Raw genomic sequence first — 12,882 nt, 5'->3', positions numbered from 1 at the left:
TCACTACGCTAACATCCTAATGGGTATGACAGACCTTAATTCCAAGCCAATGCCTGTGTTAAAATGAGCGGGATGCAGCACGACGGGCATCCAATGTCAAAACTATGCCAAATACGTAATTACTGTGGTGGGCACCTAACAAGATGTGCCACAGTGGAAAGATTCACTGACGAGAGTGTCAACCTTCCACGAAAATATGGTGCTTACTGTGAAAAATGATTTGATTGGTTTAGTTAGCAAATAACAGGCCTGTAAATGTCTGTCTGAATGATGTACAATTAAGCCCTCAAATGGCGTGGAGCAAAACAAAAAAAAAAGTAGAAAAGAAATTACTTGACTTCTCCTTTCAGCAGAAATGAAAGCAATGAACACTGATATGCAGCAAAACCAAACAGAACTTCAGAGAAACTTGAGAGAAAAAATAAACTCAGTCAAAACAAAATACGTACACAATGAAATCTGAGATATATAGAAAACAAGGAAATAGAAACCAACAAAGTCCAACAACATAAATGTTCATCACAACAAATACCTGGAAATAAAAGCAACAATGTTTTACCCACCCATATTCATATTTTGATTTGAAATACCTTTACACTACAGCAAAACTAATACAACTGGATTTTCTGTTTTACTGTTTCAGTATGTTTCAAGTGGAGTGTATTTCCATGAAAATGTAAACTCATGTACTTGAATTCTGAAGCAACTGTATACTGGTAAATCAATATCCCTCTACCCTCTGATCCGTTGCTAAATCTAAAATACCCCCACCTCCTCATATTAATGCTCATTAATTTACTACATGACCATCTGGACTCATTTACTCTGAAACTCTATACTAAGGGTCACAGAGAGCATTTTTGTGTGTGGCTCTCAGTAAGTATCAAGGGAATGCGAGTAAAATAGAGCAAAGGCTCCTTTGTAAATGCCCACTGTTGATGGAAATTCCAGTGTGGCGCACTGATTAGCACGTCCGCCTCACAGTTCAGAGATTGCGAGTTCGATTCCCCCTCCGGTCCTCCCTGTGTCGAGTTCTCCCTTTACCTGTGTGGCTTTTCCCCAGGAATTCCGGTTTCCTCCTGCATTCCAAAAACATGCTTGGTAGGCTGATTGAGCACTCCAAATTGCCCACAGGTGTGAGTGCGAGTGCGAATGGTTGCCCTGTGATTTGCTGGCAACCCCCCACCTACTGTGGGGGGTTGACGCCCGAGGGGACAAGCGGGATGGATGGATTGGATGGATGGATGGATGGATGGATGGATGGATGGATGGATGGATGGATGGATGGACGGACAGACGGGTGGATGGTTTGATGGTCCTCCGAATCAAAGTCCCCAAAACCTGCAACGGGCTGGCAACTAGTTCAGGGTGTACTAGTCTGATGTGAGATGGGATCAACTCCAGCACCCCCCAACGACCCTGAACAGGATAAAGAATGTTGAGAATGAATGAAACTCCCAAAAATAATAGAAAGGGAATTTTATGAGACCTAATTATTAAAACCTAGTGGGTAAGAAAACTTTGGGTTATTACAGTGGGTTTTTATACATCCGAAAAGACTTGAAATGGTTACCGTTTCTAGGCATGAAATAACAGTGAGAATTACAGAAGCACGACGTCTTGATACACATAGCAGCTCCTTACAAAGTTTGGTTAACTGTTGCACTTTCAGGGGTCAAATTCACAACCTCTGCCAAATCTCTTTGGTTTTCAGGATGAGCTGACATTTACGTCCTTTTGTTAGCTAAGTGCAGCGTGTCTTTCCACATTGCACACATAAAATCCCCCAAAAATCTCTTGAAGTTTTTCTAGTTTCCTGTTATTCATTTGTTAACAACATGACATGTTACACTATGGAAGACAATGTTTTGCAGAGGTCATTTTGGAATCTCCAGGCACCCTAAATAGGTCCATCACGGTCAACTGTTTCAGGCTAAAAGATCACACTGTCACTTGCTTGTTGATGTTACAGCTTTGTTGGGACATCATTCTGTAGATTTACACATTTTAAGCAAAAATTTGTGAACTGCGCCTTTTGAATATTTACCCCACTTACCCCTGTTATATCAAAACATCACAGATGTAAGATAGGCCACACAGAGTACCGTATTTGCCGGTGTATTGGTCGACCTTTTTCGATCCAAAATCGACCGAAAAAAATCGACCTCGACTTATACACCGAGTCATAAAATTTAACTTCGTATTCATCGCTTCAAATGTGATGGTAACCAAGGCCGTTTCTCATGCATCTCATTGTGCGTTGCACTTAGAAAATTTGAACCGGGCGGCGTGCGCGAGTGCGCGGCCCGCTGGAAGTCGAATGAGGCGCCGCGACCACCTCCGCGGTGCTTATAAACAGCCGATCCGCTCGGCGGGGGCTATTTTCGACCACTTGGCTCGTGCGCACGGCCTCCCGGATGTGCCGGGCGGGTGCGCGAGCTCGCCGGCCGCTGGAAGTCGAATGAGGCGCCGCGACCACCTCCGCGGTGCTTATAAACAGCCGATCCGCTCGGCGGGGGCTATTTCCGGCCACTTGGCTCGTGCGCACGGCCTCCCGGATGTGCCGGGCGGGTGCGCGAGCTCGCCGGCCGCTGGAAGTCGAATGAGGCGCCGCGACCACCTCCGCGGTGCTTATAAACAGCCGATCCGCTCGGCGGGGGCTATTTTCGGCCACTTGGCTCGTGCGCACGGCCTCCCGGATGTGCCGGGCGGGTGCGCGAGCTCGCCGGCCGCTGGAAGTCGAATGAGGCGCCGCGAGCACCTCCGCGGTGCTTATAAACAGCCGATCCGCTCGGCGGGGGCTATTTCCGGCCACTTGGCTCGTGCGCACGGCCTCCCGGATGTGCCGGGCGGGTGCGCGAGCTCGCCGGAAGTCCAATGAGGCGCCGCGATCTCCTCCGCGGTGCTTATAAAGTGCCGATCCGCTCGGCTTGGAGCTATTTCCGGCCTCCCGTTGGTGCCGGGCGGCGTGCGCGAGCTCGCCGGCCGCGATCTCCTCCGCGGTGCTTATAAACAGCCGCATGCGCACGGCCTCCCGGAATTTGAACACATTTCGTCAATAAATTTCGCATATTGAATTTTGAAGTTTAATATAATGCAACAATTGAGCTCGACTTATACAAAGGATATATCATAAAATCGTGAATTTCCGTCGAATTTTAGGGGGTCGACTTATACACCGAGTCGACCTGTACACCGGCAAATACGGTATCTGTCAGTGACCCTTTATCAGTCTCCCTGTCACCGACAGTATTACATATGCATGACTCACAATGCCCCTTGGTAATCGTTCTTACCGAAGATAGAGGGCTTTCAGACTACTAAATAATTCACCATTACAAATCATATACAATTTAATTCCATGGGATCCTGTTTCAGGGTTTGTTTTTGAGGACTTTTCCCCAGTCTCTCGACATCTCTCTTAGTCCTTCTCCAGTCTTCAATATTTGGCAAAGGTTTTGTTATGCTATGAGGAGTAGAACATTTTGTTCTGTTTCTTTGTGTATGAATTCAGTAGATGTTTGGTAGGCAATATGCTATAATCTTTGTCCATTTAGTAAACACATCTCTCGTGTCGGTCAGAAGCATCTCTCGTGTCGGTCAGAAGCCCCTAAATCACAGGTGTCCATCTCTTTGTTTTATGTTTCCCTCCTCCAATCCACCTGATTTAAATAATCATGATCCTTATCAACAAGTTCTGCTGTAGCCTTGAGTGATAAAAATCCTGATCATTTGAATTAGTTGTGTTGAAGTCATTTTAGAGATTCCTAATACTATTTGCTTTGCACAAACCGATATTTATTTATCAATTGCAGCAAAGGTATGTACTCTACGTATTACATACAGTTCTCTGATTGGCCCCGGTCTACGTATTTTTTGTACAATATAATGTCCTCTGATTGGTTCATCAGGTCTACATATTACGTCTATATATTACGTCCCTGCGTGTGGCGGCAGCCACACAACAACCAGCTTTTAGAATTCGGTCCACACAAAAGGCGCACCTTATTAAGAGGCGCAACTTCTGTTTTTGAGAAAATTAAAGGCTTTTAAGTGCTTTGAAGGCTTATGGTCCGGAAAATACGCAATGTTTTTTTACATTTAGTCAGCGTCTGATTCAGGTAGGGAGAAATTAATATATCACTCATTACATGTGCGCGCATGTTTTCTGCACAAATTGGGAGACAAATTGGTGCGTATGCACAACAGTACATGAGGGCCGTTGATTGAAATGCTTGTCAAAACGACTACTACTATCCTCTAGACCAGTGGTTCCCAAACTTTTTCAGGCTAGCGCCCCCTTGGCTCCCCAGTGAATTCCTAGCGCCCCCCCCCACCCCCAGATTTGGTATGCTGCGATTTGAAAAGAGAAAGGTTAAACACAAATGTGTATTTGTGAACCAATTTATTTTTTAGCAGGTTTAACTGTTTCAGCAACATAGAATGGTAAATAAACATTACACCAGTAACCTTTGCTGTACCAAGGCCATACTTTATTCTGGAACAAAAAAGAAAAACCATGTAAAATACAGCATTTTATCGCATTTCATAAATAGGCCTACTTAAAGACAAAAATGACAACATTGAAGGTATGAAAAGCAAGTTTGCCCTCTCACGTATTCATTTTCTTCCATTTACTCACAGAAAATGGCAGCGGACGTGATCTAAGGCACGCCACCCTCGCCACCCACACAATGACACACGCGCGAACACGCATATATGCACACACACATACACACACAGGCACAAAGTCATATATGTACATTTGTAACAATATATATCAGTGAATGCGCCATCCTAACTAGCTCAACACAACACAAAACAACACAATACAACACAACACGGCGCGTTCTGGCGAGTCCCCAATTTCATGTTGACTAGAACTCAAGATGATGTTTACCGCCAGAATGCGGTTTTTATTATAAGATACAATTCTGAACATTACAAGCTTGAAATTACAAACCTGAGTTTTTGCTTTTGTAGTCTATGCTGTCCATGAAGTGATTACATAGACTTCGGACTGCCGCCCCCCTACCGCCCCCTTCAACTTCTGACTTCGGACTTCCCCCCCCCCACCGCCCCCCTACCGCCCCCTTCGTCCTCACCGCCCCCCCCAGATCTTTCCACCGCCCCCAGGGGGGCGGTACCGCCCACTTTGGGAACCACTGCTCTAGACCTTGAACTTGATGTGCACACATTGCCAATTGAAAGAGAAGCTGTTCAGTGAGCAGACCTGTGGGATTGAGCAGTTAAAGACCAATTAACTAGCGAAATGACCAATACGTCGATCGCGATCGACCGGTCGATTGCCTAGCCACTACTGGTCGATCGTGTGACATTAAAATGTTTTGGGTTTTTTTTGGCACTTGACGCATGCGCAAACAACGGCGCTAACAACACAACACTAACGCTCGCGAGTTCCCTCCAATTGTCAGATCCCTGTTTTTTCTCTTAAACTTAAGAAACGGTATAAAAAGGGCAGCTGGACATAGTAAAAAGATTTTTTAAAAAAGTATCACTTTCATAGGGAATGGGAGGGCTTTTTTTTCCACGTTGACATATACCGTAATTTCCGGACTATAAGCCGCGACTTTTTTCCAAAATTTTGGACCCTGCGGCTTATAGTCAGGTGGGGCTTATATAAGATTTTTTTCGGGATTTTTGTGATGACTTGATCAGTTTTACTCTTAACACTATTATATACAGTAAAAGCTACAAAACAAACTGACAAATAACTCGTTTTCAAATCAGACGAGTAAAAACTGATCAAATATTTACAAAAAAATATATTATTAAAAGTGAAGACAATTTGCAATTCTAGGAATGGCACACGAATTTGATGCACAATTTGTCTTCGCGGGCCACATAGAATGATGTGGCGGGCCGTATCTGGCCCCCAGGCCTTGAGTTTGACACCTGTGCTCTAAACCCTTTCTCTTACTCTGCAATGTCACTCAGAGATTACACAAAGCAGTGGCGCTGTTTGGACCATCTGCATTGTATTAAAACCCAATCAATCAGCATTTAAATTCAATTCTTCTGACATTTTGCTCACCAAAAACAAGTTGTAATGAATGTGAACTTTTAATGCATTTTATTCAGAAGGTTACTTTGAACCTTAAACGGCGGCGCGGCGTACTTATAGATTTGTACGGCCTCTGGCCTCCAGGGGGCGCTTTAGCAAGAAGCAAGAGCGAGACAGGCGAAGAAGAGATAATGCGCCGAAGAAGACGCGCTAGTTTGTGTTTACATTTCGCGCATCGCGCATCATGCAGAACGCGATCAAGACGGACATTACTGAAAGGAAGCCTTTATACACAAACCGTCATCATGGGGGACAAAAGAAATGCATATGATGCCGCTTTTAAGCCAAAGGCAGTCGATGTTGATGACATTATATTGTGTCTACTCTGGAGCGTACTTATGGATTTTTACGGCCTCCGGTCTCCAGGGGGCGCTCCAGCAGGAAGCAAGAGCGAGACAGACAAAGAAGAGATAATGCACCGAAGAAAACGTGCTAGTTTGTGTTTTGATCGTCTCGTGCATCACGCACACACCCGCGCTCACACAAAGACAGGAAGCTTTTATACACAAACCGTCATTATGGGGGACAAAAGAAATGCATATGATGCCGCTTTTAAGCTAAACTGTATGATGTGAATTCAAATTGTTTAATAAGAAGTTCAATGCAGGTAGTAAGCCGGCTAAGAAACAAGCGTCCTGCGTGAAGTTGGCCCCCCCAACCTCGCAAAATTTAAGGAAAATAGTCTGATTCGTTTGTGCTTCGTTTGTGCCGGTTTGTGCAGCAAAAATCATCGTTTTTGCTGCTATGGTTTTTTAGTTATGAACGATTATTTTATAGGTCATCCAGAGTTCACCCAGCCCCCCCTTTCCCCCCAAATGGACCCAAAATGGTACCGTCCGTTTGTGCTTCGTTTGTGCTGGTTTGTGCATCAAAAATTTTCGTTTGTGCTGCTTTCGTTTCGGAGATATTACACATTTATTTTTTTGCGATGACGTCATCGAGCCCCCCCCTTTTCCTCCAAATGGACCCAAATTGGTACCGTTCGTTTGTGCTTCGTTTGTGCTCGTTTGTGCAGCAAAAAGTTTCGTTTGTGCTGCTTCCGTTTCGGAGATATTGGGCATTTAATTTCTAGCGATGACGTCACCGTGAACTTGGCCCCCCCTTTTTCTCCAAATGGACCCAAAATGGTACCGTTCGTTTGTGCTCGTTTGTGCAGCAAAAAGTTTCGTTTGTGCTGCTTCCGTTTCGGAGATATTAAGCATTTAATTTCTAGCGATGACGTCACCGTGAACTTGGCCCCCCCTTTTCCCCAAATGGGCCCAAAATGGTACCGTTCGTTTGTGCTTCGTTTGTGCTGGTTTGTGCAGCAAAAAGTTTCGTTTGTGCTGCTTCCGTTTCGGAGATATTGGGCATTTAATTTCTAGCGATGACGTCACCGTGAACTTGGCCCCCCCCTTTTCTCCAAATGGACCCAAATCGGTACCTTTCGTTTGTGCTGGTTTGTGCAGCAAAAAGTTTCGTTTGTGCTGCTTCCGTTTCGGAGATATTAGGCATTTAATTTCTAGCGATGGCGTCACCGTGAACTTGGCCCCCCCTTTTTCTCCAAATGGACCCAAATTGGTACCTTTCGTTTGTGCAGCAAAAACTTTCGTTTGTGCTGCTACGGTTTTGCAGATATTACACATTTAATTTATAGAGATGACGTCACCGTATTTCGTCGCGAATTTCAAACTCCTGGACTGGAATGCTCCTGATGTAGGACGAATACAAGGTAAATATGTTCTTTGTCTTTTTTTCTTCTTTTTATCTTGCAGAAAACTTTCACTGCGGGAAATGGCTTTTGGTATGAGGATATTTCTGTACTTATCTTTTTATTGTACTTATTGATTAATTCCCTTGTTATCATTACGCCTATATGATCATTATTTTCAATTAAATCTGACGTGTAAAAGGTTCACTGCAACCTAAATACCTGGTGAGTCTATGTTTGTTCCAAAACATTAATTAATGCAACAATTAATACATGTATGTGAAATTGATGACAGCCAGAAAAAGAAACTTGAAAACGTGAAAAAATAACTTTCTTTGTCAAAGGGAACATCATCAACATTTTTTTACAACAATTCAAACAATGTATCACTGCAATGTGTAGAACACAGCATGCGGGAAGATTTTAGTATTTACTGATGCTGCTTTCACTCCACTTCCCAGGTCATTATAGATCTCCCAGGCATATGCAGTCCTCCTGCAGTATGCCACATAATGGCCAAGAGAATCCTGGGTCAGTCCTGGTTCAAAGCCAATGACAGCTCTTAAAGTAAATGTCTTCTCTTTTAGCTCCAGACTGGAGGGAAATTCAAGCAAGGCAACTTCCTTGCAACTGCTACCAAGGTCAGTGTCAATCCACACAAACTCTCCCAGATTGTAGCTGTGAGTGACATTACCTGAACACAGAGCCTTGCCTGTACTGTCGTCCTGTGTTTCGAATGAAGACGGACACTGGGAAGGGTTTTCTATTGGCCTGAGGCAGAGAGAGTCAGGAAGACTGAGTCCCTCTTCAGCAGCAGTCTGAAGAGAAGCCATGCCACAGGTCTGCAGGACAGCAATGTTTACACAAACAAATGAAACTTGCCTCGTTACTTGTTGGCTTAAACTGCAGTACTGTGAAGAGCATTGTTTTATCAAATAAACACTTGGGATATTCCTCATTGCGCTCTCAATTACAGTGGAAATGTGGCATTGTGCATCAATTTGGAGAGCACCAGAGGTCAGGAGGACAGGTTTGAATATTTGCCCCAGCAGTTCTGCCCTCTGTGAGTATACCTGTTGGTTCACACCCTGTGTTGTGATGGTTTTCACCAGGTGGAGGAATTGGTTCCCATGTTCATAGTTCAGAACAGTCTTTTCAAATGAAAAACTTTCACAGAAAGAACAGCATAAGCATTGCAAGACAGAATCAAATGCACAGGTATTGAGCACAAACACCTTTGATGTGCGAAGTTTAACAGGCTGTTGATGGTTCCCGTTTTTCAACAATGGTATCTTGACTTTTTTCCAGCCCACTCGTGTATCAATATGCAGCCATTCAGGACAAGGAGAAAGATATGACGTGATCTTTCTTTTCTTCGGTGGGACCGCTAAACCTCTCCAGTTTTCAACTGCACTGTCAGTCGATGCATCTGGCTCCGCTTCAGGATGAGATTTTTTTTCCCTTTTGTTTACTACTTCAGTTTGAGAAGTACTGCAGACGTTGTCAGGCTCTTTGAGAGTCGTGGCATCACACTCATCCTTTTCACTTTTTTGTTTTGCAAAGCAAATCCGCATGTTTCCTTCAATGAAGGAAAGATGACGAGCAACAAACCGGTCCACACGAATGGGTAGGCTTTCATGCTTGAAAAGGCCTTTTTTATGTTTTTGAACTCTGCTTCAACAGCTGCTGAACTTGCAGTGATGCTGGTGCTTTTGAAGAGAGAGACCATTATTGCTGTCCAGAGTGGCAAGTAACTTCCAAGTCTTGTTATTTGGGGAATAATCTCAGGGAGGAAGTGGATGTTGTCTCTATCCCCATCAGCCATGGCAAGTGACCTGCTCTCCTCACATATTTCTGTCACCCACTGTCGGACATTAGTCTGGATGTGTTGGTTTAATGCATCACCTGGTTCTTGTCCCTCATCTTCCTCATCTGAAATGGGGACAAATTACTCCGCGATTTGCGCTCTCAAGTATTTCTTGCACTTTTCTGATGGGATAGGGGCTCCAGAACTGTCATTACCCTCTGTCTCACTCAGTGCCACAATGGTGATAGCACAGAGAAGTTCTTTTGCATGTTGCAAACATTGTGACTTAAGAAGCTGTGCTATTGATCTGACAAAGAAATCCTTAACACGAGGTCTTTTGTTTTTCAGGCAGTCCCATCGGCAGATCATCTTAATACAGTGTGCTACATCTACCCTGACAAAACATGGGGGTAGATGTCCAGGCTGATTCCCATGTGAAATGTTAAAGCACTCATTGATGTAGCTCTTCAAATCAGGATGAGGGGTAAAAGCTTTGACTAGAGCTCCAAGAATCGCCAGCGAAAAGTCACTTACTGCTTCTTTAGGAGCAGATGCACCTGCATGGATCCATTCCTTCAGCCACTGTGTGATAGCATTAATATCATGCTTCTCTGACAACATCTGCACAACTGGGACACTGGAGCTGGTATGCCCTGTCATAACACCCTGATACAGGAAGATATGGCCAGACATGCCATTCGGCCTCATCAGTTTTTTAACTATTGAGCCCGTTGCATCAACACATAATATTGGGTGAGATTTCTTTAAGCTCTTGTACATATGCATTTGTGTTTGACTCCAATAGTGACAGAAAAACTTGTCAAGTCCAATGTCTTTGATGCTGTCACTGTGAGGTGCACTGTATTTCAACATCTGCAATGATAAAATTGGATTTTTGTCACCTAATGGCAAATCATTTTTCTCTTGCTTTGCCTTGCGCAGGGTGGCTAAATTTGGCAGGTGGCTTGGCTCAGGGTCTCCGAAGGTCATCAGTTTATTTGCCTGTGATGCTCGCCATACATGTGGTTCCATCCTGCCCTCACAAAGTTCCTTGGCTACCTGGACACGCAACTGTCCAGATAGAAACCGTTTTGAGCTACCAGTGTGTAGAGAGTCATCACTGTTCTTAATGAAACAGTTCAATATTATTGGACTGTTCATTTCTGGCTCTTCGCCACAGTTAATGTTGAGAAGGCGATGACACTCCTTGCAGTATCCTCTGATTTCGATATAATTATTTGAGACCAATGGATAGACCTTGGCTCTTATAAAAACAAATGTGCAAGGAATTTGGACTGTTTTCCAGATTTGTTCATTTATGATGTGGGTCCAGATGCCAGGCTTCAAAATTCTATATTCTCTTTTTTGGGTTCGACGGTTCTTATCTTTGTATTCAGCCTTTTCCGGAATGAATTCCATCCACTTGTCAAAAGGAATATGAAGCTGAAATGACCGTTCAGGGCCTGATTCCGAGCTTGCTTCACTGCTAATTTCAGGATCAGTTTCATCATGACTGAATCCCAGAGCTGACCAGATATTGTGTCTGTTTGTTTTAACAAAGGTGTACAGAGCCTTTGCAGACATCTTCCTTTCCAACTGGTCACTCAGATCTCTACACACAGTAGCACTTGGAGTGGCTACGTTACCATTTTCAAGTATGGCCTCTTTTGAGGAGCAGAGAACTGCAACAATTAAATTATTGTCCACTGATGGTTGTTTGGGCATCTAGTTGAAGGACAAATATAATCAGGATTCATTGCTTGAATAATTAAAATTACACGTGTGTTCATTATAATTGCTATGCATGAACGGAAAAATGATGCAAAGGGAAAAATATTTTGACAGCAGAATGTATCAAGCATGCTTTCTTTAGAAATTTAGTTTTCTTGGTCTGTGCAAATTACATACGTCTAATAAGACAATGTTAGCGAACTAGCTATTCAGACTACCTGAGGTGTTCTTAATTCTACATTGTCTCTTTTTCGAACTTTTTTTTAACACACTTTACTTACATTGGTCGATGGTTGGTCACTTCCCAGAAAAAGTCACTTTCTGTCACTCACTGTTATTAAATCATCGGAGATAGTTGTGTATTTGTCGCTCGAAAAAGTTGCGCGTCTTTGTTTTTCGCCACCCTGTTGCGATATGTCTTACCGGCCTGCTTTGGTCACTTTGCATGGTAATTAGTTGGATAATACATGTGTAAGAATTGAAGAGTTATGATGTCAAGTGAAAATTTGTTAGAATAAAATGCATGACACGGGGTTAATGAAGATGTATGATTATAATCATGCAAACAAATTTGTTTTGCGGCACAATCAATTGGTACCATTTTGGGTTCATTTGGAGGTTACGTCATCGCTAGAAATTAAATGCCTAATATCTCCGAAACGGAAGCAGCACAAACGAAACTTTTTGCTGCACAAACCAGCACAAACGAAAGGTACCGATTTGGGTCCATTTGGAGAAAAGGGGGGGGCCAAGTTCACGGTGACGTCATCGCTAGAAATTAAATGCCCAATATCTCCGAAACGGAAGCAGCACAAACGAAACTTTTTGCTGCACAAACCAGCACAAACGAAGCACAAACGAACGGTACCATTTTGGGCCCATTTGGGGAAAAGGGGGGGCCAAGTTCACGGTGACGTCATCGCTAGAAATTAAATGCTTAATATCTCCGAAACGGAAGCAGCACAAACGAAACTTTTTGCTGCACAAACGAGCACAAACGAACGGTACCATTTTGGGTCCATTTGGAGAAAAAGGGGGGCCAAGTTCACGGTGACGTCATCGCTAGAAATTAAATGCCCAATATCTCCGAAACGGAAGCAGCACGAACAAAATTTTTTGCTGCACAAACCAGCACAAACGAAGCACAAACGAACGGTACCAATTTGTGTCCATTTGTAGGAAAAGGGGGGGGCTCGATGACGTCATCGCTAAAAAATAAATGTGTAATATCTCCGAAACGAAAGCAGCACAAACGAAAATTTTTGCTGCACAAACCAGCACAAACGAAGCCCAAACGGACGGTACCATTTTGGGTCAATTTGGGGGGAAAGGGGGGGCTGGGTGAACTCTGGATGACCTATAAAATAATCGTTCATAACTAAAACACCATAGCAGCACAAATGATGATTTTTGCTGCACAAACCGGCACAAACGAAGCACAAACGAATCAGACTATTTTCCTTAAATTTTGCGAGGTTGGGGGGGCCAACTTCACGCACGTGACAAACCGTGGTGATCAGCGCCAATTAGTATGCGCAGTTCTGTATTGGTGACATGCGCCCCCCAAGG

At 43.8% G+C, this 12,882-nt stretch overlaps 1 protein-coding gene across 9 annotated transcripts; it reads left to right on the top strand.

Moving 5' to 3' along the window:
* Window positions 1-6,231: 6,231 nt before the first annotated feature.
* On the top strand, window positions 6,232-11,979 carry LOC148395975 (uncharacterized). 9 transcript variants are annotated; one of them, XM_088379883.1, is made up of 11 exons: window positions 6,232-6,914; window positions 7,722-7,796; window positions 8,237-8,306; window positions 8,363-8,416; window positions 8,518-8,615; window positions 8,752-8,805; window positions 8,888-8,993; window positions 9,084-9,402; window positions 9,474-9,605; window positions 9,935-10,335; window positions 10,525-11,976. In XM_088379883.1, the coding sequence occupies exons 2-8, from the start codon at window positions 7,724-7,726 to the stop codon at window positions 9,136-9,138; spliced, it is 510 nt and encodes a 169-aa protein (XP_088236009.1). In that variant the 5' UTR covers window positions 6,232-6,914; window positions 7,722-7,723; the 3' UTR covers window positions 9,139-9,402; window positions 9,474-9,605; window positions 9,935-10,335; window positions 10,525-11,976. The 9 variants fall into 9 exon arrangements, 3 of the variants coding, with proteins under 3 accessions (XP_088236009.1, XP_088236010.1, XP_088236008.1); XM_088379884.1 differs by having other exon boundaries at window positions 6,233-7,796; window positions 9,084-9,263; window positions 9,339-9,402; window positions 10,525-11,979; XM_088379882.1 differs by having other exon boundaries at window positions 6,233-7,796.
* The last annotated feature ends 903 nt before the right edge of the window (window positions 11,980-12,882 follow it).

This window comes from Syngnathus floridae, chromosome 6 (genome assembly GCF_059516105.1).
Source record: "Syngnathus floridae isolate MCC-2025c chromosome 6, RoL_Sflo_1.0, whole genome shotgun sequence".
Lineage (NCBI taxonomy): Eukaryota > Metazoa > Chordata > Actinopteri > Syngnathiformes > Syngnathidae > Syngnathus > Syngnathus floridae.
Note: the sequence above shows the minus strand (reverse complement) of the source record. Positions and strands in the feature narration are given on the sequence as shown.

Excerpts from the sequence above, each read along its gene's own strand:
- LOC148395975 (XM_088379884.1), top strand. The coding sequence starts at position 7,724 with ATGACGTCACCGTATTTCGTCGCGAATTTCAAACTCCTGGACTGGAAT. Across the intron at positions 8,307-8,362 it reads AATGGCCAAGAGAATCCTGG|CTCCAGACTGGAGGGAAATT; the intron begins GTCAGTCCTGGT and ends CTTCTCTTTTAG. Across the intron at positions 8,417-8,517 it reads TCCTTGCAACTGCTACCAAG|ACGGACACTGGGAAGGGTTT; the intron begins GTCAGTGTCAAT and ends TTTCGAATGAAG.